The sequence below is a fragment of the Saccopteryx bilineata genome, chromosome 1 (assembly GCF_036850765.1).
Source record: "Saccopteryx bilineata isolate mSacBil1 chromosome 1, mSacBil1_pri_phased_curated, whole genome shotgun sequence".
Taxonomy (NCBI): Eukaryota; Metazoa; Chordata; class Mammalia; order Chiroptera; family Emballonuridae; genus Saccopteryx; species Saccopteryx bilineata.
This window is the reverse complement of record NC_089490.1, coordinates 184261351-184288889: the sequence shown is the minus strand read 5'-3', so window position 1 is coordinate 184288889 and position 27539 is coordinate 184261351. Positions and strand designations below refer to the sequence as shown.

Sequence of the window (27539 nt, the reverse complement as noted above, 5' to 3'; positions counted from 1 at the left end):
ACCTTGGGTCCAAGCTGGTGAGCTTTGCTCAAACTAGATGAACCCACGCTTAAGCTGGCGACCTCCAGGTCTCAAACCTGGGTGGTCTGCATCCCAGTCCGTCGCACTATCCACTGCGCCACCACCTGGTCAGGCATGACTCTACCAATTTCTAGCAATTCATTTTTAGGTACATTACCTCTCTATGATTCAGCATTATTATGGTAAGTGGCCCATTAGGTTTCTAGAGAATCAAATAAAATTAAATAAATTTAGTTCAGTCATTTAGTACCATGCTTTGCATGTAGGAAGCATGGAATACATGGAAGGTGTAATTATTTTTTGTCTTTGGTTACTAATAATATAGTGTCTGGAATACAGCTCTAGTTCACTAAACAGAAGTTGATTTGCTTTGACTTTAAAGAATTTCAATTAACCTCAAACTTCAAGCCAGAAATTGAAATGACAAATATGAGGTAAATCTAAAACAGTGAGGATGTATATTCTAGAGCAGTGGTCCCCAACCTTTTTTGGGCCATGGACCGGTTTAATGTCAGAAAATATTTTCACAGACCGGCCTTTAGGGTAGGATGGATAAATGTATCACATGACTAAGACAAGTGTCAAGAGTGAGTCTCAGATGGATGTAACAGAGGGAATCTGGTCATTTTTAAAAAATAAAACATCGTTCAGACTTAAATATAAATAAAACGGAAATAATGTAAGTTATTTATTCTTTCTCTGCAGACTGGTACCAAATAGCCCACAGAGCAATACTGGTCCATGGCCCGGGGGTTGGGGACCACTGTTCTAGAGTGTAAAAGAATTGTTTTACTACTAACATACATAGATTGTACATTGTGCAAGATCATGAAAAACAGAAATAATTGATATTGCCAAAACAGTAAATACTTTGCATATATTTTAGTTCACCTATATATTGGCTATATTCTCAATGTTCAGCCTGCTCTATGATTCTTTTATTTCTCTACATTGCTGCAGGTTTCTGATACATAGTACCCTAATATGCACTACAGAATACGCATTGAGTGAATGAATATATAAATAAATGAAAGTTTGAGTCTTTCCTTTAAATAAGGTAAGATAGGATAATTCACTTTTTGCACAGACATCTAACCCACTTCCACTGAAAAAGGAAAGCGGGCCATACCACCAAAAACAGACAGTGGATAATGATAATATGTTTAAAAACATATATGTGGTACTCATGGTCACCGAGTCTTTCCCATGTATGAATTAAGGAAGTACAGCTAAAATTGTCAGAGGACCTTTATTATTTATTACATGCCACCAAGATAATTTTTAAATAAAATTATATCTGTTTTGTACGAGCAGCTCTCAAGGTATTTATTAAACAATTCCAGTATCCAGGAATCTGCATACCCAGTGAAACTTGGGAGGCTTTAAAATATTTTAAAATTTATCAGCCACTATTTTCCCATAATACATAAAGAGTTAATAGCCTGACCAGGTGGTGGTGCAGTGGGTGAAGCATTGGCCTGGAATGCAGAGGACCCAGGTTTGAAACCCCGAGGGCTTGAGTGTGGGCTCGCTGGCTTGAGCATGAAATCATAGACATGATCCTGTGGTCACTGGCTTGAACCCAAAGGTCACTAGATTGAAGCCCAAGGTTGTCAGTTGAGCCGAAGGTCGCTGGCTTGAGCAAGGGTTCACTGGCTCAGCTGCAGCTCCCCCAGCCCCCTGATCAAGGCACGTATGAGAAAGCAATCAGGCCCTGGCCAGTTGGCTCAGTGGTAGAGTGTCAGCCTGGCGTGCAGAAGTCCCGGGTTAGATTCTGGCCAGGGCACACAGGAGAAGCGCCCATCTGCTTCTCCACCCCTCCCCCTCTCTTTCCTCTCTGTCTCTCTCTTCCCCTCCCGCAGCCGAGGCTCCATTGGAGCAAAGATGGCCTGGGCACTGGGGATGGCTCCATGGCCTCTGCCTCAGGCGCTAGAGTGGCTCTGGTCGCAACAGAGCAACGCCCCGATGGGCAGAGCATCGCCCCCGGTGGGCATACCGGGTGGATCCCAGTCAGGCGCATGCGGGAGTCTGTCTGACTGCCTCCCCGTTTCCAACTTCAGAAAAATACAAAAAAAAAAAAAATAAGAAAGCAATCAATGAACAACTAAGGCACTGCAACAAAGAATTGATGCTTCTTCTCATCTCTCTCCCTTCCTGTCTGTCTGTTCCTATCTGTCCCTCTCTCTGTCTCTCTCAGTGTCTCTGTCTCTCACACTAAAACAACAAAAACAAAAAAACCCCCACAAAAATACATATTAAGAGTTAATAATTTTATTCATTAGTTGATTATGAGTCTAAAATATCTATATTTATATGACATTATCTGTTCCAAATTTTATATAGGTATTTATATGAAGTTATCTATGTTCTAAATTTTAAAGGCTTTAAGGAGAAAAGACAACTCTAGGTTTAGTTGTATATGATTTACATACTTGTGTAAACTAATGTTAGCTTTAAAGGCATTTAGAATGTTCTATGCCCTCCAGGATGAGCTTATTTAACAGGTTAATTTATTCTAATATTATATAATCAAAACAGAATTCGGGCAAACTATATTTGAACTGAGATTAACATAATGACATACCTTTAATAGAAAGTCTTATCAGCTCTCTACAATTATCAAATGTTCTAATTTAACTGACAGTCAAACAATACAGAGGACAATTATAAAAATTCCAAAGTATTATGAAAACATTACACTTCAATCTTGAGGGGAAAGTCATCATTCTTTCCATATTAAATGATATTTAGCTTAAATAAAATGTACATCTAATAAGGATCAGTTTTTGTTTTATGTGAGTTTTTACAATAAAGTATGCTTTCCTATAACTTAATATATGTAGTGAAATAATAAAAGGGATTGAACTTAAAATAGTCCTGCAAAGCAAGATTTGAGGGGCACAAAAATCTGTCATCAGAGCTTTCAAAGAGGTTGGAGCTCACCGTGTTCACAGGAAGTGAGAACTTCTGCAGGGCTGCCCAGCCCTGAGCCTTTGCTTCACCTCCACTCCCAGGGCAAAGCTAACGAAGGAGGGAGCAGTATTTCCTTCTGGTTTTCCTTCAGAAAATATTCAAAGGACAAAACTAGAAGCTAATTTTAAAGCTTAAGGAAAGCAAAAAGGAAAATAAAGACTAGTACAAAAACAACTGTAGTAGTGCTTTCTTTGTCCAGAATAATTATGTTTCTTAAAAAACAGGGTGGTTTGGGAAGCATGTGTGTATTTTTGGTGGTGTGTATGTGTGTGGGGGGGTGAGCAGATAAGACTCTGACCTCTAGTTGTCACCAGTGTTATAATTAAGGCTGTGACCCTGAGCAAACTATGTGTAGCCTCTGTGCTCTCTGATCTTCAATTCAAATGATCACTTTCTATTACATCCTAGCTGGCTCCCTGTAAAAATAAAAGGAGGATCGAGCAAAATGACATATAATGTGGTTTCCGGGGCTTAAATATTCTTGTCACAAGTAGTTTTACAAAATATAAGAAAATATGCCAAAATAATAACTGATTATATTAAAGAAAGTAAACTGTCAGTATTTTCCAATTGAACAAATTTTCTGTAATCCACCTTTATATTAAGTTTATACATAAAATTTCAATGGATAGGCTATTATAGTTGAATACTATTCTCACAAAAATTAGGGGATATTTTATCACTTCATATTCATTTTTGAATTATTAACAAAATGTGAGAAAAGTAAGGGCATATATTTTCAAAAGATTATTTGGTTATTCTTAACATTATTGACTCTGTCACCAATTTGTCATGCTTTATAAAATCCTTGTCTTCTAAGGAATCCTCCACAAAAGACCTCAAATAACCAAAGCAGTCTTGAGGAAGAACAAAGCTGAAGGCATCACATGTCCTGATTATAAACTATACTATAAAACTGTAGCAATCAAAACAGTTTGATACTTGGCCTTGAAACAGCCACATAGATCAATGAGCAGAATAAAAATAAACACATACATATATGGTCAATTAACTTACAACAAAGGGGCCAAGATTATGCGATGTGGAAACGACAGTCTCATCAATAAATTGTGTTGGGAAAATTGAAGAGACACATGCAAAAGACCAAAACTGGACCACTCTCTTACACAATACACAAATATTAACTCAAAATGTATTAAAGACTTCAATGTAAGATCAGAAAAGATAAAACTCCTGGAAGTTAAACATAAGCAGTAAACTCCTTGCCATATTTTTTGGATTTGACACCAAAGGAAGGCAAACGGCACCATAAATAAGCAAAAATAAGCAAATGGCACTATATCAATCCAAATAGTTTCTGTACATACAGCAAAGGAAAACTCAACAAAATAAACAGAAACCAATAGGATAGGAGAAAATAGTTGCAAATCACACATTTGGATATGTTTGGATAATATCTAAAATATATAAACAACACATACAACTTAATAACAAAAAAGTAAACAATCCAATTTAAAAATGGGAAGATGGTATAAAGAGATACTTTTCCAAAGAAGAAATGCAGATGGCCAAGAGATAAATGAAAGGTGCTCAAAATCACTAACCATCAGGGAAATCAAATCAAAACTAAATGAGAGAATGTCAAGAAAAGGAAAGCCTTGTGCACTGTTGGTAGAAATGTAAACTGGTGCAGCTACTATGGAAAACAGTATGGAGGTTCCTCAAGAATCTAGAAATAGAACTGCCATATGATCCAGCAATTCCACTTCTGGGTATTTATCCAAAGAAAATGAAACACTATCTTGAAAACATATAGGCACCTCCATATTCACTGCATCATTATTTACAATAGCTAAGATAGGGAAGCAACCTATGGGCTCATCAACAAATGACTAGATAAAAAAGATGTGGTATGCAAGCAATAGAATATAATTCAGCCATAAAAAGAACAGGAAATCTTGGCATTGTGACAACATGAATGGACATCGAGGGAATTAAATTGAGTGAAATAACTCAGAGAGAAAAAAATACTATAATTTTTCACTTATATAAGGACACTTAAAATAAAACTCAGCCTGACCACGTGGTGGCACAGTGGATAGAGCATCAGACAGGGACGGGGAGAACCCAGGTTCGAAACCTCGAGGTTACCAGCATAAACCCGGGTTTATATAACTTCAGCACAGGCACACCGGATTGAGTGCAGAGTCACTGGCTTGAGCATAGGGTCATGGACATGACCTATGGTCACTGGCGTTAGCCCAAAGGTTACTGGCTTGAAGCCCAAGGTCACTGAATTGAGCCCAAGGTTACTGGCTTGAGCAAGGGGTCACATGCTCTGCTGTCTCCCCCCAGTCAAGGCACATATGAGAAAGCAATCAATGAACAACTAAGGTGTCACAATGAAGAACTAATACTTCTCATCTCTCTCTTTTCCTGTCTATCTGTCTCTATCTGTCCCTCTCTCTTACTCCCTGCCTCTGTCAAAAAATAAGTAAATAAATAAATAAAAATAAAACCCAAACAAAACAAAAAGCTAAATCCATAGATACAGAGAACAAATTGGTAGTTGCCAGAGGCAAGGAATAGGCAAAATGGGTGAAGGTGGTCAGAAGATACAAACTTCCAGTTATAAAATAAGGCAAGAGAATGTAATGTACAGTATGGTAACTATAGATATTTGAAAGTTGCTAACAGAGTAGATCTTAACAATTCTCATTACAAAAAAAAAAAATTGTAACTCCAAATAGTAATGAATGTTAATTAGAATAACTGTGGTGATTATTTTTTAATATATACAAATATCAAATCATTGTTGTATACCCAAAACCAATAGATGTTATGTGTCAATTTTATATTATAAAAACTATTCTAGGTTGTACAGGAATATTAAAAAAGTTTATTAAAGTTAGTTCCCATATCTGGACTTTCCTATATTCTGCCCTTTGCTGACCAAATTGTCTTCTAATCTCTACTTAATATCTCTTACCTACTCATAAAACATTGTCTTTATAAAGTCATCTCTAATACTGTCAGATGTAATCATTCCCATTTGCTAAGATTACAATTGTACTTAATTGCTTTTATTATATCAATTGTTTTTGTGGCTTTTACTGAGAATGACATTTCCCCCACATTCTTAAGTAAAGCCTAGCAGTTCCGCAGCTATGGTAACAAGTTAATACTAGAACTTGTTTTTAATCCTCTTTAACCCATGCCATGTTTACAAGGAAACCTTAGAACAAGCATTGAAGCTGTTTTATCAACCAGTGACACATCACCTCAGTAAACACACACTTCTGAAAGCCAACCAATCAGTGAGACATCCTACTTTTGAAATGAATAAAGCTAATGAATAAAGTCTCACTCCAGTCACGCATTTTCAAAGGCAGGTCAATCAGCAACTCAGTCTTTCCTGAAGATCTTCATAGACTCTGAATCCTGTGTCATTACACTCTCACTGCTACCAGCCAATAATCACGGACTTGATGCTGCATAACAAATGACCCCCAACTAGAAGCCTAAATAAACAAACTAACAAACAAGGGTCTCATATAATTTCTGAGAGTTAGGAATCTAGACTAAATTTTTTAGGGGGATCAGGTCAGGGTTTCTCATAAAGTTGCAGACAAGCTGTTACATCTGAAGGAATTCTGAGGCTGGAGACTCCGTTTTCATCTTCATTACTCACACAGACCTCAGTTCCTCACTGGCTGTAGGCAGATGCCCTCAGTTCATCAGCACATAGACCTCTCAGCACAGCTGCTCTGGTATCATCCTGACATGGCAGCCGGCGTTCTGAGTAGCTTAACCAAGAGAGAGCAAGGCAGAAGCCACAAAATCTCTTATGGCCTACCCTCAGAAGTAACATACCACAACTACTACTATACTCTGTGGGTAAAACCAACCTTGACATAGTGCGTCTGGTTTCTACAAATGCATGAACACCAAGATGCGCAGATCATTGGGGCCGTGTTGCAGACTGGCTACAACTCTTTCCCAAAACCCTATATAATATCACCAGTTTACTTTGCTCAGAGAAATTATATAACCAGCATAACTCTTCTGAAATTTAGCTTTGAGTTTTTAATTTCAGATATTAAGTGTTGCTATAATCCTTTGCTGTTTAGAGAGTTCTTCCAAGATGTTTTCTTTTAAGATCTCCAGTTGGTAGTGTTCTGTTTGACTCATAGACTAATAGGAGTGCTCAATGAGACTGATTGAGCCAAACCCTTCACTGTGTTTGGGATCTGATAGAATATCAGGACCTCTAAGGCAGGGATTAAACTATTGAATAGTTATTTCTCAGGGTTTTTGACAAGCATGAAGTAGACACTCAACACTTGTTGAATAAAAACATGCAGACATAAAATAATAAAATATTATCCTTATAATTTTTATTTTATAAAATTCAACACAAAAGTATTGAATCATCGATTGTTGTGAATATGCAACTCATACCTCCTCTACTTAAAAATGTGATGCCATATCTTCTTCCTCAACGCTTCCAACCTGCTTTGTGAAACTGGGGTTGGCAAAATGGTTTGGGCACTGATTTTTATCATGAAATTCCAATAAAATATGGACTTTACATAGAACACATTTACCTCATTAAATGAGGAAGATCTAAGTCATTAGAATTTTTATTAACTTGATCATAGCTGAAAAACTTGAACCAGATACAATATACAGTATCGTTCAATTTTATTTTTCCTGTTGAGTGATTCCTGTGAGTATATCGAATATTGAAACTTTTAAACAACTGAACTATCTAAAAATAAAATGACATTTTCTCATCAGCAATTACATTAATAAAAATACATTCACATCATTTGCTCTTAACAAAGAAAATCAAAGGGATGGTAAAGAACATGAAAGTAGGGGCTGCTGCCAGATTATGGTTGGTAAAAAAAAAAGAGATCACAGGAATATACCCAAACAACTTTTCAAGTCCAACTGAATTTAATACAGAGTTTTCAGTGACTACATTATTCTCCCCAAGCAAGCAGAGACTCCATAGGCAGAGCAAAGCATAGTACATTTCAATTGATCCAAATTATAATAAACCATAAATAAATATAAAAATATATGGAGCTTCTTTCAAATTAGGATAATCTTCAAAGAATGGGTTCAAACAATTTAGTTTTGACAAAAGTAAGAAGAGTCTACATTCAAAGGAAAATCAGGACAAGTCAGGATAAAAAATTTAAGAAGGTAAAATAAACTATACACATATAAAAGTTATATGACAAAAAAGGAGATAAATATGATGAATAGAAATCTAAGTAACTGCTGAGATGTGTATTTTAAAAGTTTTTTAAAGTGTAAAATATAACCAGAACATGTAGCAGCTAGAGTTATATCCACAATAATTGAAACATATTTGATCATCATATCTTGAGTTTCAGCACTTAAAAAAGAGAAAATTTGAAAAAAAAAAATACTTAGAAATTCCAAAGACAATAAAAATTAGAAAGAGGACTTGGGAGGAATAATATTTTAAATGGCTAATTTTGGAGAAAAGAAAGATTCTTATTAACCTTGCATAGTCTTTATTTTGTAGATAGTAAAAAAGTTAAAACTGCAAGGAAGGGTATATAAGGAAAGAAAGACTTATGTTGCAAAGGAGAAAATTCTAAGAGAGGAGATCATCAAATATCAGACTTGACTGTCAAGGACAATTGTGCAATTGCCAAAACCTTTAAAACTGGGATTATCATCTGGCTAATGTATATCAGGTCTTGCCTGGAGGCAATGGAATAAAGTGAATGGCATGAAAAGACACCTTGTACTTTTATAATGGGTGTCAAAACAGTGATTAGGCTAGGGAATCAGATTCCAGTGTTAATTACATAATTTAATAATCTTATATTATAAAGGTAGCTAAAATTTACTTGTATCAAAGGCCAGAAATGCTATATGAAAAAGAAGTACTAGAAAATTAGGGGTCTATGTTTGTTACTCAGGATCTGAAAAAATTAGAAACCTTACATTAATAAAATAATATGGTTTCAGTTAAGAATGAACCATTAGTTTGAGAAAGTAATTTAATCATTCATTTATATTCCCTAAATGATTCGACTGAAAGATAATGGCTGACCTACCCCTCTCAAGGTATTCCCATCAGAATTTCAGGAGTTCCTTAATATAATCTACAGCTTCCAAGTTTAAAATCTCCACCAAAGTCACAAAAAGTTACTGAAGGAGAGAAACAAGTTCAGTGTATCTGGATCAGGCCAGAAAGCCAGCAGAGCTCAAGGAGACACAACTCAGGAGGAAAGATTACCAAAGATGTGTTCAAAGACTAGCTTTCCAAACTAACCTTTCCCAAATAAGTTTGACAAGACCTATGTTTCTGGGGAAAAAATTTACAGACTTTTTTTTTTGTAATGTTGATATTTAGTATTATAAAATTATGATTCTAAAAAAAATTTTGTGCATATCAAGCAATTTGAAATTATGATTTATGTAGCATTCCAGTTATATTCAAGACACTGTGCTAGGAATTATGCCCATATGAAAGTATGGATATACTAAATATATTCTTGGTTCAAAACCTACATAATTTGTTAGCAACCCATACCATTTATAGAGCATCCAGTAACTCTGTTAACAACTCCTCAGTTCTTGCTGACAATACATCTCTAAATCTATGGAGTGAAATCAATAAACAGGAGTGCCTACATTGTGGAGTATTAATGTTGGAACACATAATAAATTCCTAGAGCTATCTTCCCTAAAATGTTTATAGTACAAGAGTTACTGAGTTTCAGAAAGCTCTTTCTGTAATAGACTGATCTTTTTCAAGGCAAATGCTGCATACTTTCTTGTCAATCAATTTAATAACAACTGTAATTCTAAAAGATGGCCTTGGTCACTTGCTAAAAAGAGAAAATATAAACCTAAAACCTCAGAAGATGGAGTCCGCAACTTACAACATAATGCCACTTGCAAATATTCTTTCTATTTATTTCATTTGAACCAAATGTTCACACATGGCTCTAAACATGTACACAGTTTTTAAAAGAATGTTATGGGTCACATTCTGGAAATTTTCAGGTGGAAAATTAAAAAGAAAAAATAAAACACAAGCAAAGTTTTGACTCCTTTTACAGAACTTAAACACTCCAACATTCATTTTCATAATTTGTTTTTGCCTTTTTTCTCTCCTCTTCTTTCTCTCGGCTATCAGAACTGAGCACTTAAATATCCTAGTATATATATATATACACTCAGCCCATTAAGATCACATTAAATTTGTGACTCTGTAGATAAGTTCTAAAATTCTAGTTTTAAAACTTAAAGAGAAACCATATTGCAAAAATATTACCAACATACAGATTTGACTATCTTGGTTTTTTCAATTTATGTTTTCAACTTTATTTTATAGCTCTATTATATTATAATATAAATGAAATACAGCGTGCATTTAATGTAGAATTTAATGAATTTTGACATATGTGTGCATCCATGAAAACATTGCCACCATCAAGATAATAAATATTTTTGTTATTTCTTCATTTTATAATTCATCATGTCCCATGCTACTCCCCACTCCCATTCCCAAATAACCATAGATATGCTTCTGTCATATGGTTTGGTCTATTTTGTATTTTCTAGACTTTCATATAAACAGAATCAAACATTTGCACTCCTTTTTTTAAAATCTGGTATTTTCTCTCAGCATAATTCGTTTGAGATTCAGCCATATTATAGGTGTATCAATACTGGTGATAGCTTGTTCTTTTACATTGCTAAGGAGTATTCTTCATAGATATATCACAATTTGTTTCATGTTTTACTTTAGCTGGGTATTTGAGTTGTTCCTAGTTTGGGTTTTTTACCAAAAATGTATCTATGAGTTCCCATATAGCAGTCTTTGTAAGATACACACTTTCTTGCCTTTTGGTCAAATTTCTAGGAGTGCTATGGCTAGATCATAAAATAGGTATATATTTAACTTCTTAAGAAAGTGTCAAACTATTTTCCAATGTGTTTTTTACCATTTTGCATTTGCAATGGCAAATATGACTGTTCCCATTGCTGCGTGTCCCTGCCAACACTTGGTGTGTTACCTTTCTAAGTTCAGCCATTATGGTAGGTATGCAGCGCTGCTAACCCCATTGTAGTTTAAATTACATTTCCCTAATGACGAATAACAAGGCATATCTTTTTTGGACTTGTTTGCCATTCATATAAATTCTTCTCTTTTTTATTTTGTGTTTATTTTTAAAATTTTATTTACAGTGATATTAACTCTTCGTTTTGACTAGCTTTCAGAGTCCTGTAACACTACCATGATCAAGAGACAGACCAGTTCCACTAACCTAAGAACTCTCTCAGCCTGTTTCTGGATAGTCAAATCCTCCCACTAGCCTTAAGCCCTGGTAATCAGAGGGTTAATCTATGTCCTTTAGAGTTTTTCCTTTTTCAAAGTGTCACTTAAATGACATCAATATGTAGCTTTTGAGCTAGACTTCTTTCACTTAACATGATGTATTTAAACCCATGTTGCTGTGTATATTGATAGTTCATTCCTTTTTATTGCTGAGTAGTATTTCATTGTATAGATGTAACAAATATTGATTCAGTTCACTAGTTGAAGAATACTTGTACTGTTTCCAGTGTTTGGCAAATGTGATTAATGCACTCACAACAGTTAAAAATAAAAATATATGTAAATATATGCAAAAGATTTGAACAGTAACTTCACAGAAGGAGATACAAAAATGACAAATACATGAAAAGACACTTAATATCAACTAGAGAAATGCAAATTAAAATCACAATGGAACACCGCTATTAGCTATTAGGATGACTAAAGTTAGAGAGATTGATTATACAAGTATTGAGAAAGCTGTAGAGCATATGCAACTCTCATATTTCTACCGATGAGGAATATGAAATGGTATAACCATTTTGGAAAACAGGTTAGTGAAGAGAAAAGAAAACATTTCTATAAATAGTCCTGTATATAAATGTTCATAGCAGCTTTTCTTGTAGAATCACTGTAAAAAAATATGTCTATTGTTAAGTGAATAGATGAACACAGTGTGGTTCCACAATGCTAGTGGAGGCAATGAAGTATAAAATAATCACTTTTTAAAATGCAGGCATAATACTTAATAATTAAAGAGTATTCTATAAGGTCTACATATCACCCCACAGAGCTATATAAAGTCATTTCTTCTTCACTATAAAAGGAAATAACAAGGTTCACTACTTACCTATATATTTGTATCCTTCTTCTCCGTTTACTATGGGTCTCAGCCAAGTTGACCTAAGTTGCACATTATTCTTTATATGGGCACCTTGAGGAGGATACATTGTAAATAACATTTCAATTGCATTGGACTTTTTGATGAGCTCAGAATATTTTTGACAGTCTTCTGTTAAAAAAAAAGTAATATTAAAATTATTTAAAATTTTAGATATTTATAACAAAATGTCTAATGTGTTCTTTTAAGGGATGCAAATCAAAGTTAAATAACTTGAATGCTAATGATCATGTTGACACTATGGATTTTCTTTAGTCAAAAGTACTTCACCAAAAATCTTACTGTTCTGATAGTTTCTAGCAAAAATTAAGAAGAAAGGGCTTTACTAACAGCATCTTCAAACATTATCAGTTAAAGTAATGTTGTCAGTAGCTGTAGAAAAAAAGTAAGATATCAATGAACAGCATTTACAGTCCAGGTACTATAGCATAGCCACATATATTTGAAAATTGACATTAAACATTGATATCAGATTAACCTGGCAAAAAATATTGAGTAAATGTACAGTTCCATAAACTGAAATATATATTAATATTCCTAGCCTATGATCCAGTAATACATATATAAATATTTATATAGCACTTACTATATGCAAGGGATTTTCCCAAAGAGTTTTAAAACATTAACATATTAAATTTTCAAAACACATCTATAAGGTGTTGTTACTTCCCTTCACATGGAGACTTGGAGGCTCAGAGAAATTAAATAACTGCCTAAATCTTTTAGTCTATAAATGATGTAATTGGGTTTTGGATTATTTAAGAAAGCTCTTATTTACAAGCAAAAGCTTGTTAACCATACATGACCTACATGAACAAGTAAACAAATAGAAAATTGGAATTAAAAAATAAAATGGAGCTCTGGCTAGTTAGCTCAGTCGGTTAAGAGCATCGTCCCAAAATGACAAGGCTGCAGGTTTGATCCATGGTCTGGAACAGCTGGATGTTCCTGTCTCTCTCCCTACCTCTCTCTCACAAAATAAATAAATAAATAAAAATAAATAAATAAAAATAAATAAATAAATAAAATTTAAAAAAGAAAAAAGAAAAATATACTGAAAAATCTTTGCTTATGGCCCAGTTTATTATTTCAGGTTTTGGTTGATAAGCCAGTGTCCTAAAATTCAATAAGGCAATCTCCTGATCAGTTCATTTAACATGACTATACCTAGAAACATTTCAAGAAAAAGAGAGATACTGATGTGAATCTCTATGAATAATTCTGTCATTTGCTTCCTCCCTCCCTCCCTCCTTCCCTCCTTTCTTACCTCCCTCCCTTCCTCCTTCCTTCCCTCCTTCCTTTCTTCCTTCTTTCCTTCCATTATTCCTTCCTTCTTATTTTCCTTTATATTATTAAATATCATATTTTATGACATCTCCAGATAACAAATTGGCCTCATAAAGTTGTTAGAATTGAATGATATAAGATATATAAAACATTTATAACACAATGTGCATAAGAACTAGAGAAGTATGTTACTAGTTTTCATCTAGTATTATTTCAATAATAAAACAAAACTTTGAGAGTCAGGAAACAATAATAGAATTATGTTCATTAGTTTTAATAAAGCACTTTGTTTTCCATAAAAGCAGATGTTTCCATTTCAGGCAAACTACAATGTCTACACTAAAATATAAGTAGTTGTGAATGTAGAGCTGTCACTTTTGCCTAAGGGCTCATCCTGATTAAGAACTAAGTAGAAACACAAAGTTGGGCTCATGTGTAAATTATTAAGTTCAAAACCAGTCCTAAATGCATGAGAAAGAGTTAGGAGGCTAACAAAGCTTTACTAGTGACCCTGGGTTATTAAACTGGAAGAGTGGTCCTTGTTACTGAAATCAATTACTAACAAGTATTTACAAATATGGGTAGAAATACCCTAATGATTACCTTGACCTTAGCCTGATTAACTTATAACACAATTATGTAACTATAATTATCACCATGGTAAAAATACACGTTATAGTCTTCATATGAACACAAAGTTTATAGGCTAAACACAATGGTGACAGATAATGGAGATTTTCTTCTGTTGGGAATATTATGCATTAATTAAAATGCTAATTTATCTCTCATGGACCACTCACTGGGCACAGGAAGATTTCAGTATGGGGTTGTCAAATGTGAGTTTGAAGTGGTGGTCAAATAATCTATAACCTACTATAAATAACCAATTTCTAAATATACTTTTAATATCTTTCCACTGTTTAGTTAGAGCATCTATTTTTCTCTGCATTCATTTTCTTTGATTTGAAATAAGTAAATGTCATACTTTTTTGTCATGCCATTTTTATCTCAGGTTTTCTATTAGTAAATTTAAAAAGTCAGTTTGTCAGTATGAAAAATTATATGTCTTGAAAAAATAGTGAATCTATAGCATCCCCATATCTACATTAATGAAATTTTATTTTTTAAAGATCATTGAAGAAGGAGAGAAACACTGTATTCATTCAAGACCAAAGGGAAAAATTATTAAGAAGGCAGTTAAACAATATGCCACTGGACGATATAACAAGTAAAAATAAATGCTAGGACCATTGCTTTCTTATGCTATGATTAAATACTGACATTACTTAATTTAAATAAGAGCAAAAATGTTCATTAACATTTGATTGAGAGTAAAAAAAATACAAAATAAGGACATGAATTAATTAACAATTTGTTAAAATATAACAAACTTTCTACTTTTAAATTCCTTTAATTTATGAAAACAGGCACATATTGTCAATTTTGCTAAAAAGTTCTTCACTATATAATTCAAAGGCTAAGTGTGTGAAAATTGTTTCCTTCACACATACCCTTATAAATCCAATCAAATTTCTATTATAAAAGAGAAAATAATTGTTGCAGATGACGTCAGAGTAATGGCGGAGTAGGAAGCGATACCGATAAATCTCCCCCAAAACTCAACAAGATCTTCAACCAGAAACAGAAAAACTTATACTTGGAGCTTCCAGATTCTTCGCAATACACCCAAAGGTATGATTGAGTGAAAAATTGGCTAAATATATAACCAAACCCCGAAGGAAATAGGGAGTAAGAAATGCTCCGCCTTCCTCACTAACCTAAACAGGGCGGCTTTCTCTGGTAACTGTGAATATAGAAACTGAGGCGGGCAAAGGGGGTGAATAGATCCAGGGCGCCGCAGCAAAAACGGCCGAACCAGGCTGTGGCTCAGAGATCCAAGCCGAGGAAAATCTGATCCTGTGGCAACCCGGGCAATACAAGCTAACACTCGTGCCAAACCCAAACAAAGAAAGACAAGCGGAGCGGCCATTTTACCCGGTCTCCTGGTCGGTGCGCAGTTAGTGGGAGAGAGATTTCTTCCTAAGCCGCGGAAGTGGGTGCCCGTGTTGCCCCACGGAGAGGCAGGGTCAGAGGCCTTTCTGTGGGCTGAGGGCAGAGTCTCTGGGCAGCCCCAGCGCCCTGGGAAAGCCACGCACGGGAGGGAGTGAGAACTAATCCCAACGGTGGAGATTTTCCGTGCTGGAGGCTGTTTCACTCAGAGGGAAGGAACCGCGGGTGGCCTCATATCCTGGTTTGCGCGCGCAGATAAGGAGTGAGCGATTCCTCCGAGTGCCTCGGCAGTGCGCGCCCGTGTTATCGCACAGAGGGGCAGAGTCAGGGGCCTTTGTGTGGGCCAAAGCGGAATCTCGGGCCGCCCCAGCGCCTTGCAAAAGCCGCACACGGGGACTGAGCGAGACTCAATTCCAACGCTGCAACTTTTCCCTGCGGTTGGGGGTTTCACTCAGAGCGTGAGACTGCTGGCCGGATATCCTGATTGCAGACAGTGAGTGAGAGTTTCCTCCAAGCGCCCCACAGAAGTGGGCGCCCGCTTGTGTTACCGGATAGAGTGGCAGAGCCAGAGGTCTTCGAGTGGGCGGAAAGCCCGCCTGATTATGCTAGCAGCTCTGACTGACTGAGCCTTACCCAGAGCCCTGTGCTGAGTGGAAATAGAGTGGGGAGTTGCCAGCAATTTGAGCCTCTTACTATCCAGGCAGAGGCAGCAGCAACCCCATACCTGGACTATCAGGCTACTAATTGAGGAAGGAAAGACTAGGAGAAAGGCTCCAGGAACACGGACTCTCTCACTGTCGGAGCCTATAAATGCTAATGAGCCTCGACTCCCAACGAGAATAAAGCACAATACATGACATTGCCATAGAGACTTATCAACTGCAAACCTCTACCTGAGCGTGCCAAAGGGGCAGAACCCGGGGTACGAGTCACCGACCAGGAAGAGGGAGAGAAAAGAAAAAGCAAGAAGATAACCTCTCAAAATCAAGAATAATCTGCAGACTTTATAACCTATCCCATTTTATTATATTTGTTCGTTTGTTTCTCTTATCTTCATTCTTGAGACTTTTTTTTCCTCCTCCAATTTGGCCGATTAACTCTCTACCGGTCTTACTCTCTCCTCTCCTTGAACTACACTACCCATAAGTGTTACATCTCCCATTATCATTTCTCTTCTCTTCCTTTCTCTCTATGAGGGTTGCACTCCAAAACCCTTAACTCTCTCTCTCTCTCCTTTCTTTTTTCTTCTTTTAGTGGTTCCCTCTTTTTTTCTCTCTCTCTCTTTCTTTTCTCCCTCTATATTAGTTTTTTCCTTTCTCCTTTACATCTCCTCTCATTCAAACCTCAATAACAAACAAATTATCTTATCTGGGACTCAAACCTATGTTTGTGGCATTTTGGGGGGTTTTTACTTCACCTTTTTAACTCACTAGCAGTGCTCCCATCCCTGGCTCTCCATATTATCTAGTTCTTGTTCCACTAAATACAATAGTAAGTTTTTAATTTGTCCCCCCATTTTTCCATTTTCCTCTTATTCCTCTCATCATAACTCTTAGAAAACCAACACCTAAAAGCAAATCATTTTATTCTTGACCCAAATTTTTTCCTTATTTGCTTTTTGTGGGTCCATACGCTCTTTTTTTTTTCTTTTTTCTTTTTTTTTTTTTTTCCTTTTTTTTTTTTTTTTTTTTTTTTTTTTCTTTCTCTCTTTTTTGCCCCTTTATTACTTTTCCCCAATTCAGGCCCTCCATCACAGGCATTGTTTGTTATAACTCACAGTCCACCACAAGATTTTCTCAAGAAAGAGGGGAGAGGAGAGGAGAGGAAAAAAAGAGGGGGAGAATAATTTCCTTTTTTAAAAAATTTTTATTTTATTTTATTTTTCTTTATTTCATTATTAATTTTTTTTTAAAAAAAACAACTCTTTTCGATTTGTTATTTTTTTATTTTTTTAACTTTTTATTCTTTATTAAATCTCATTAATACTATCAACAAAACCACCCTCAGATGCCATTAAGAAAGAGAAAATTGAATATCATGGATACAAAAGAAAGAGAGGTAACACAGCTAGATGAGGAAAAATCTATGGAGAAAAAATTTAATATATTGGAAACCTTGGAGCTAAATGACAGAGAATTCAAGATAGAAATCCTAAAAATCCTCCGAGATATACAAGAAAACACAGAAAGGCAATATAGGGAGATCAGAAAACAACTCCATGAACACAAAGAATATATGTCCAAGGAAATTGAAACTATAAAAACAAATCAAACAGAGATGAAAAACTCAATTCACGAGCTGAAAAACGAAGTAACAAGCTTAGCTAATAGAACAGGTCAGATAGAAGAGAGGATTAGTGAAATAGAAGACAAGCAACTTGAGGCACAACAGAGAGAAGAAGAAAGAGACTCAAAAATTAAAAAAAATGAGATAGCCCTACAAGAATTATCTGACTCCATCAAAAAGAATAACATAAGAATAATAGGTATATCAGAGGGAGAAGAGAGAGAAAATGGAATGGAGAACATACTTAAACAAATAATTGATGAGAACTTCCCAAGCCTGTGGAAAGAACTAAAGCCTCAAGTTCAAGAAGCAAACAGAACTCCAAGTTTTCTTAACCCCAACAAACCTACTCCAAGGCATATCATAATGAAATTGACACAAACCAACAGCAAAGAAAAAATTCTCAAGGCAGCCAGGGAAAAGAAGAATACAACATATAAAGGAAGGCCCATTAGATTATCATCAGATTTCTCAGCAGAAACTCTACAAGCTAGAAGAGAGTGGACCCCAATATTTAAAGTCCTGAAAGAGAAGAACTTTCAGCCACGAATACTATACCCATCAAAGCTATCCTTCAAATACGAAGGAGAAATAAAAACATTCACAGATACAGAAAAGATGAGGGAATTTATCATCAGAAAACCCCCACTCCAGGAATTACTAAAGGGGGTTCTCCAATCAGATACAAAGAACAAAAAAAAAACAGAGCCACAAGTAAAAGCTCCAAGAAGAACACAATAAAACCAAATTTAAACTGTGACAACAACAAAAAGAAAGAGGGGGAGAATACGGAGATTAACAGTAGCAAAGGACGATGGAGTGCAAAAGTACTCACAAAATAGTTCGCTACAATGAACAGGGTAGGGACCCTTTTCATTACTCAAAGGTAACCACCATTGAAAAAACCACCACAGAAGCACATGAGATAAAAAAGATAGCAACAGAGGAAAGATGTATGGAATACAACCAAATAAAAACAAAAGATAGAAAAACGAAAGAGAAGGATCAAACAAGACACAAAACTAACAGAAAGCAAGATATAAAATGGCAATAGGGAACTCACAAGTATCAATAATTACACTAAATGTAAATGGATTAAACTCACCAATAAAAAGGCACAGAGTAGCAGAATGGATTAAAAAAGAAAATCCAACTGTATGCTGCCTACAGGAAACTCATCTAAGTAACAAGGATAAAAACAAATTCAAAGTGAAAGGCTGGAAAACAATACTCCAAGCAAATAACATCCAAAGAAAAGCAGGTGTAGCAATACTCATATCGGATAATGCTGACTACAAGACAGGAAAAGTACTTAGAGACAAAAATGGCCATTTCATAATGGCTAAGGGGACACTGAATCAAGAAGACATAACAATTCTTAATATATATGCACCAAACCAAGGAGCACCAAAATATATAAGACAGCTAATTATTGATCTTAAAACAAAAACTGACAAAAATACAATCATACTTGGAGACCTCAATACACCGCTGACGGCTCTAGATCGGTCATCCAAACAGAGAATCAACAAAGACATAGTGGCCTTAAACAAAACACTAGAGCACCTGGATATGATAGACATCTACAGGACATTTCATCCCAAAGTGACTGAGTATACATTTTTCTCCAGTGTACATGGATCATTCTCAAGAATTGACCATATGTTGGGCCACAAAAACAATATCAGCAAATTCAGAAAAATTGAAGTTGTACCAAGCATATTTTCTGATCATAAAGACTTGAAACTAGAATTCAACTGCAAAAAAGAGGAAAAAAATCCCACAAAAATGTGGAAACTAAACAACATACTTTTAAAAAATGAATGGGTCAAAGAAGAAATAAGTGCAGAGATCAAAAGATATATACAGACTAATGAAAATGACAATACGACATATCAGAATCTCTGGGATGCAGCAAAAGCAGTGATAAGAGGGAAGTTCATATCGCTTCAGGCATATATGAACAAACAAGAGAGAGCCCAAGTGAACCACTTAACTTCCCACCTTAAGGAACTAGAAAAAGAAGAACAAAGACAACCCAAAAGCAGCCGAAGAAAGGAGATAATAAAAATCAGAGCAGAAATAAATGAAATAGAGAACAGAAAAACTATAGAAAAAATTAATAGAACAAGGAGCTGGTTCTTTGAAAAGATCAACAAAATTGACAAACCCTTGGCAAGACTTACCAAGGAAAAAAGAGAAAGAACTCATATAAACAAAATACAAAATGAAAGAGGAGAAATCACCACGGACACCGTAGATATACAAAGAATTATTGTAGAATACTATGAAAAACTTTATGCCACTAAATTCAACAACCTAGAAGAAATGGATAAATTCCTAGAACAATACAACCTTCCTAGACTGAGTCAAGAAGAAGCAGAAAGCCTAAACAGACCTATCAGTAGAGAAGAAATAGAAAAAACCATTAAAAACCTCCCCAAAAATAAAAGTCCAGGCCCTGACGGCTATACCAGCGAATTTTATCAAACATTCAAAGAAGACTTGGTTCCTATTCTACTCAAAGTCTTCCAAAAAATTGAAGAAGAAGCAATACTTCCAAACACATTTTAGGAGGCCAACATAACCCTCATCCCAAAACCAGGCAAGGATGGCACAAAAAAAGAAAACTACAGACCAATATCTCTAATGAATACAGATGCTAAAATACTAAACAAAATACTAGCAAATCGAATACAACAACATATTAAAAAAATAATACATCATGATCAAGTGGGATTCATCCCAGAATCTCAAGGATGGTTCAACATACGTAAAACGGTTAATGTAATACACCATATCAACAAAACAAAGAACAAAAACCACATGATCTTATCAATAGACACAGAAAAGGCTTTCGATAAAATACAACACAATTTTATGTTTAAGACTCTCAACAAAATGGGTATAGAAGGAAAATATCTCAACATGATAAAGGCCATATATGATAAACCATCAGCTAACATCATATTAAATGGCACTAAACTGAAGGCTTTCCCCCTTAAATCAGGAACAAGACAGGGTTGTCCACTCTCTCCACTCTTATTTAATGTGGTACTAGAGGTTCTAGCCAGAGCAATCAGACAAGACAAAGAAATGAAAGGCATCCATATCGGAAAAGAAGAAGTAAAGGTATCACTTTTTGCAGATGATATGATCCTATACATCGAAAACCCCAAAGAATCCACAAAAAGACTACTAGAAACAATAAGCCAATACAGTAAGGTCGCAGGATACAAAATTAACATACAGAAGTCAATAGCCTTTCTATATGCCAACAATGAAACAACTGAGAAGGAACTCAAAAGAATAATCCCCTTCACGATTGCAACAAAAAAAATAAAATACTTAGGAATAAACATAACAAAGAATGTAAAGGACTTATATAATGAAAACTATAAACCATTGTTAAGGGAAATCGAAAAAGATATAATGAGATGGAAGAATATACCTTGTTCTTGGCTAGGAAGAATAAATATAATCAAGATGGCTATATTACCCAAAGCAATATACAAATTTAATGCAATTCCCATCAAAATTCCAATGACATTTTTTAAAGAAATAGAGCAAAAAATCATCAGATTTATATGGAACTATAAAAAACCCCGAATAGCCAAAGCAATCCTAAAGAAAAAGAATGAAGCTGGGGGCATAACAATACCTGACTTCAAACTCTATTATAGGGCCACGACAATCAAAACAGCATGGTATTGGCAGAAAAATAGACACTCAGACCAATGGAACAGAATAGAAAGTCCAGAAATAAAACCACATATATATAGTCAAATAATTTTTGATAAAGGGGCCAACAACACACAATGGAGAAAAGAAAGCCTCTTCAATAAATGGTGCTGGGAAAACTGGAAAGCCACATGCAAAAGAATGAAACTGGACTACAGTCTCTCTCCCTGTACAAAAATTAACTCAAAATGGATCAAAGATCTAAACATAAGACCTGAAACAATTAAGTACATAGAAGAAGACATAGGTACTCAACTCATGGACCTGGGTTTTAAAGAGCATTTTATGAATTTGACTCCAATGGCAAGAGAAGTGAAGGCAAAAATTAATGAATGGGACTACATCAGACTAAGAAGTTTTTGCTCAGCAAGAGAAACTGATAACAAAATAAACAGAAAGCCAACTAAATGGGAAATGATATTTTCAAACAACAGCTCAGATAAGGGCCTAATATCCAAAATATACAAAGAACTCATAAAACTCAACAACAAACAAACAAACAATCCAATAAAAAAATGGGAAGAGGATATGAATAGACACTTCTCCCAGGAAGAAATACAAATGGCCAACAGATATATGAAAAGATGCTCATCTTCTTTAGCTATTAGAGAAATGCAAATCAAAATGGCAATGAGATACCACCTCACACCTGTTCGATTAGCTGTTATTAGCAAGTCAGGTAATAGCAAATGTTGGAGAGGTTGTGGAGAAAAAGGAACCCTCATACACTGTTGGTGGGAATGTAAAGTAGTACAACCATTATGGAAGAAAGTATGGTGGTTCCTCAAAAAACTGCAAATAGAACTACCTTATGACCCAGCAATCCCTCTACTGGGTATATATCCCCAAAACTCAGAAACATTGATACGTAAAGACACATGCAGCCCCATGTTTATTGCAGCATTGTTCACAGTGGCCAGGACATGGAAACAACCAAAAAGCCCATCAATAGATGACTGGATAAAGAAGATGTGGCACATATACACTATGGAATACTACTCAGCCATAAGAAATGATGACATCGGAACATTTACAGCAAAATGGTGGGATCTTGATAACATGATACGAAGCGAAATAAGTAAATCAGAAAAAAACAGGAACTGTATTATTCCATACGTAGGTGGGACATAATAGTGAAACTAAGAGACATTGATAAGAGTGTGGTGGTTACGGGGGGGAGGGGGGAATGGGAGAGGGATAGGGGGTGGGAGGGGCACAAAGAAAACAAGATAGAAGGTGACAGAGGACAATCTGACTTTGGGTGGTGGGTATGCAACATAATTGAACGACAAGATAACCTGGACTTGTTATCTTTGAATATATGTATCCTGATTTATTGATGTCACCCCATTAAAAAAATAAAATTATAAAAAATAAAAATAAAAAAAAAATAAAAGAGAAAATAAAAAAATTGAAGCCATTTGATTGTTCAATAATCTAAACATAATTCAGTGGAATAAATATTAGGAGTTAATAAAGAAATATACTAAGGTTTAATTTTATTTTCATGTTGATCTATTTTGCTTTTCAGTTTATTAGCAATAAATATACTTTCAGGTCTTTTGATAATGCAAGTGAAAAGACTTTTTCTTATTTCTGTCTTCATGTAATTGAGATAAAAATAGATCACATTACTATATGTAAATCACATACATACATAAAACTCTAAAATAATTTTGGTTAATAATTCAAATATACTTATAAGAATTCCTGATGAGGAGCATTTTCTTTCTTTTAAAAGCTCATTCGTGCTTGTGTGTAACTTTGTCTGTGTACTGGAAACAATGCAAACATTTTCTCATAAACAATTGCAGTATTATGATTAATATTAACTACTCTATTTTTAAAATATGCCCTTCATTTTTCTTTGAAGGTCTGAGTCTCAGGAAGGGCAAATTAAATCCATTAACATGATTTTACTCTGACAGACTAAAGACAAATGGTGCTCTCACCTTAGTTTAAATGCTCTCACTTTGAGAGAAATACAATATCATAGAAAAATTCATAAAACTTAAGAGCACAGTGGCAGTTTTTATTGGACTCACCATACATAATTCACAAGGTATTTCTTTTCACTTTGTATGAAAGAGTATTGTAATAAAAAATATTGTAATAAAAAAATTTACCTCCTAGGTTGTATAATTAAATTAAATTTGATTTACCCAATTCCCTTGGGGTTTTTTGTTGCTACAGATTGTCACACTTTTGGTCATTTTCCTATATGCATATATATCTTTAAGGGCCAGGGGAATACAAACCAGTCTTTGGGCTATTCATTAGTAATATCACTTTTAAAAAATATATTGGCCTGACCAGGTGGTGGTGCAGTGGATAGAGCATCAGACTGGGATGCAGAGGACCCAGGTTCGAGACCCCGAGGTTGCCAGCTTGAGTGCGGGCTCATCTGGTTTGAGCAAAAGCCCACCAGCTTGAACCCAAGGTCGCTGGCTCCAGCAAGGGGTTACTCGATCTGCTAAAGGCCCGCGGTCAAGGCACATATGAGAAAGCAATCAATGAACAACTAAGGTGTTGCAACATGCAATGAAAAACTAATAATTGATACTTCTCATCTCTCTCCATTCCTGTCTGTTGTCCCTGTCTATCCCTCTCTCTGACTCTCTCTGTCTCTGTAAAAAATAAAAAAATAAATAAAAATAAAAAAAATAAAAAATATATTAAGGAGGGAATTCCAAGATGGCAGTGGAGTAGGCAGCTGTTTCAACTAACACCTCTTAGGATCAAATTGGATTACAACTTAATTAAGAACAATCATCTGGAAAAACCAATTTGAATAAAGGAAGAGGAGTCTATAAGCAAGGGTCACAGAAGAAGTCACACCGAGACTGGAAGGAAGGGCAGAGATGTAGAAAGGGCTGCCCTGCTCCCAGAAGCAAGTAGGGGTGGAGGATCTGGAGGGACTCTCACTGGAAGAAGGTCACTCTGAGAGGGGAGGGCCCTAAACCCCAGACCCAGAGCCCCAGCCTAGAAGAAGCACCCACACAGCATTTGGTAGTGAAAAGAGCTGGGTTTCTGTCTGCAAGAAAGAGACAGAGCTCTGGAAGACACAGGCTACCTCTTAAAGGGCCCGTGCAGAAAATCTTGTTCACACCCAATTACCCAGGGCTCTGGCTGGAGAGGGCTAAGAGGACTGGAGTTGTGTGAAGAGAGTGTGAAGTTAGTGGCACAGAGAGAGACACTATGGGGGATGACCACTGGAACCCTGTGCTGAGTCATTCTCCAATACCAATTAGCAATCTTTCTTGGGCAAAGCAGTCTGCTCTATGTGGCATCAACCTGGGGGAAAGCAACTGCCTCACCTTCGGGAGTCTTTCCTGCCCCACCCTGTAGAGACTGGGCCATTCTGAGAAGCCAGGAAGCAGGGTGCATGTCAGTGACTCAGTTTTCTGGCGTTGAGGCCAGAGCTTTCCCCACACACACCCCGCACACTCCCAAGTCTATGACTGGTGCTTCTGTCTCACAGGATACTCAGTAGAAACTGTCCAGAATGCGGAAAGACCATACCTCTAGGTGTCAGAGGCCACAGCCACTGGACTCCTGGGGCCACACTCTACTAATGGCTGTAAAAAAAAGTCTGGACAGAGACACCTGGGGCTGAGGAGCAAAGCCACACCCACAACCCTTCCTAATCCCTAAATTGATGTAGGATCTAGACTCTACCCAAGGATTTATTTCAGTGGTAGAGCCCAACAAGCAGCCAGCAGACAGAGGCTGTAGAAGGCAGAGCTCAGGAAACCTTGGTCTTTTGTGAAACATCCCCCAGACCCAGTGTGGGTAAAAGCCAGCCTAGGTGAGTGGCTTGGTATTTCCATGTGCACCTGGGCCCAGCAGATGTAGCCACAAACTCTGGATTGCTTGTAGCTCCAAGAAGCTTGCTGAAGTCCAGCGCAGCCTGTTTCCCCCAGTGGTGTGCACCAGGTTCCCTCCAAGGAAGCCCAGGGCCAGCATTCTAGTGGCCAGCTGTGGAGCAACAGTTCAGGACCTAACAAGCCTTGCTGGCAGCAAGTCTTAAAGGAGAGCTCATCACACTGGGCTCAGCTGAGGTGAGGTCTGCTTTCTGCGGTCAGTACTGGCTCAGTGACTCATGTGCACTGGACAGGGCGGAACTTCACAATCAGACAGCCCAAGTACTGGATCTCCTACCCTGCTGGGCTAGGTTCCACAGGGGGACAGGAAAGAGGCTTGCAGCATGGACATTTAATGTGTAGGTTCCCACAAGCCTATTGTTTGGTCCAGTTGAGGGGCTTAGCCACGTTCGGGGGAGGAGGATACAGTCAGCCCTAGGGCAGGACTCTCTGTCTTCCTCCCTGAGACCAGGTGCTCACCAACTGGGAGAATTTCTGCAGAGAGGACTTGTTGGCCCCATCCAATCTGAACCTGCTGCTCACTTCACTGGGGGAAATAGAATTGGAGTCTCCAGCAGTGTCTGAGGGATTAGGCTCTGGAGTAGGGACCACTTTTTCCATACTAAGCTCCTGACCAAGAAACCCCTGAAGTAGGGGGCCCACTACCATGTATTACCAACCTCAGCTTCCCTAACTCATCAAGCTTGAAATCAATAGAGGGGTTGGTTGGGTGAGGCCAGTCTCTTCTCACACTACAATCTTTCTACAGAAGACTCTGTGAGAATACCAGGCAGCTTCAAGAGGAGGTGGAGCAGCTGAAAGGTGGATGCAAATCTTACAGAGCTTGGGGCTTTTACGGAGCTTCTGTCATCTCTAAGTAGGAGGCAGCTGAACCTTATAAACAGGTTGGCCCCTTCTACACTACCCAGGCACAGGAAACACAGGCACAAACAGTGAACACAGCAGTAGCTCCAGACAGGTAGCCCATGGCAGGTTACAAACAATGGTGGAAGCCAACCCAAGAAGACCTAGAACCAATATAATCAGTGGTGGGTGGCAGACAGCACCAACACTAGACTCAGCTAGCTACACAAGCAGCATGCCCAAAGGAGGAGTCCAGCAGGCACCAGACACTGTGGAGAATAACTATGCCCCACAGGACAGACACTGCTCAGTGTCTAATACACATGATCAAGGTTGACCCTTGGAGCCAGCCAGCCTGAAGTTATAACTGCACCCATGAAAGGACCAACTGCATTCAATACTCACATACAACAGGAGGGTAAATATTACCCTCAAGAAGCATTCTTAGAGCAAGGAACTCAAGTGGCCTAAAGGTCAGTACCACTGAACCTATCTTTCTCATAAAGATACCAAAACAAATTTCAAAGTCAGATAGTGCTACCAAATACACCGATAAAATGAACAAAGAAATATGAACCAAATGAATAAACAAAAGAAATCCCCAGAAAAAAGAACTAAATGAAATGGAAGTAACCAAACTACTAAATGCAGAGTTTAAAATAATGATTTTTAGAATGCTTAAGGATCTTAGCACAACAATGGATGATCACAATGAGAACTTAAACAAAAGATAGCAAGCATCAAAAAGGACATTGAAATCAATAAAAAAGAACCAGTCAGAAATGACAAATGCAATATCAGAAATGAATACTACACTAGATGGAATCAACAGCAGGCTGGATGAAACAGAGAACTGAATCAGTGATTTAAGGGACAAGATGAACATAAGCACAGAAGCAGAGCAGCAAAACAAAAGGAGGCTCAAAAAGACTGAGGAAACTCTAAGAGACCTCTGTGACAACAACATGAAAAGAAACAACATCCACATCACAGGGGTTCCTAAAGGAGAAGAGAATGAATGATAGAGAACCTGTTTGAAGAAGTCATAGCTAAAATATCTCTAAGCTGATGAAGGAAAAAGTCACACAAGTACAAGAAGCACAGAGAGTCCCATTAAAGGTGAACCCAAGGAGGTCTATGACAACATACATCATAATTAAAATGCCAAAGTTTAGAGACAAAGATAGAATACTAAAAGCTACAAAAGAAAATCAATTAATTACATACAGAGGAGCCTCCATAGATATAACATCTG

The 27539-nt window shown here is 36.7% G+C and overlaps 1 protein-coding gene across 1 annotated transcript in view; it reads right to left on the bottom strand.

Annotated features, from left to right (window-relative positions):
- Positions 1 to 27539, bottom strand: part of IQCM (IQ motif containing M) — a 313492-nt gene that overhangs the window by 45023 nt on the left and 240930 nt on the right. Inside the window, exon 11 of the mRNA XM_066252694.1 lies at positions 12183 to 12344. Coding sequence (XP_066108791.1) covers positions 12183 to 12344 — 162 coding nt within the window. The remainder of the gene's footprint in view (positions 1 to 12182; positions 12345 to 27539) is intronic.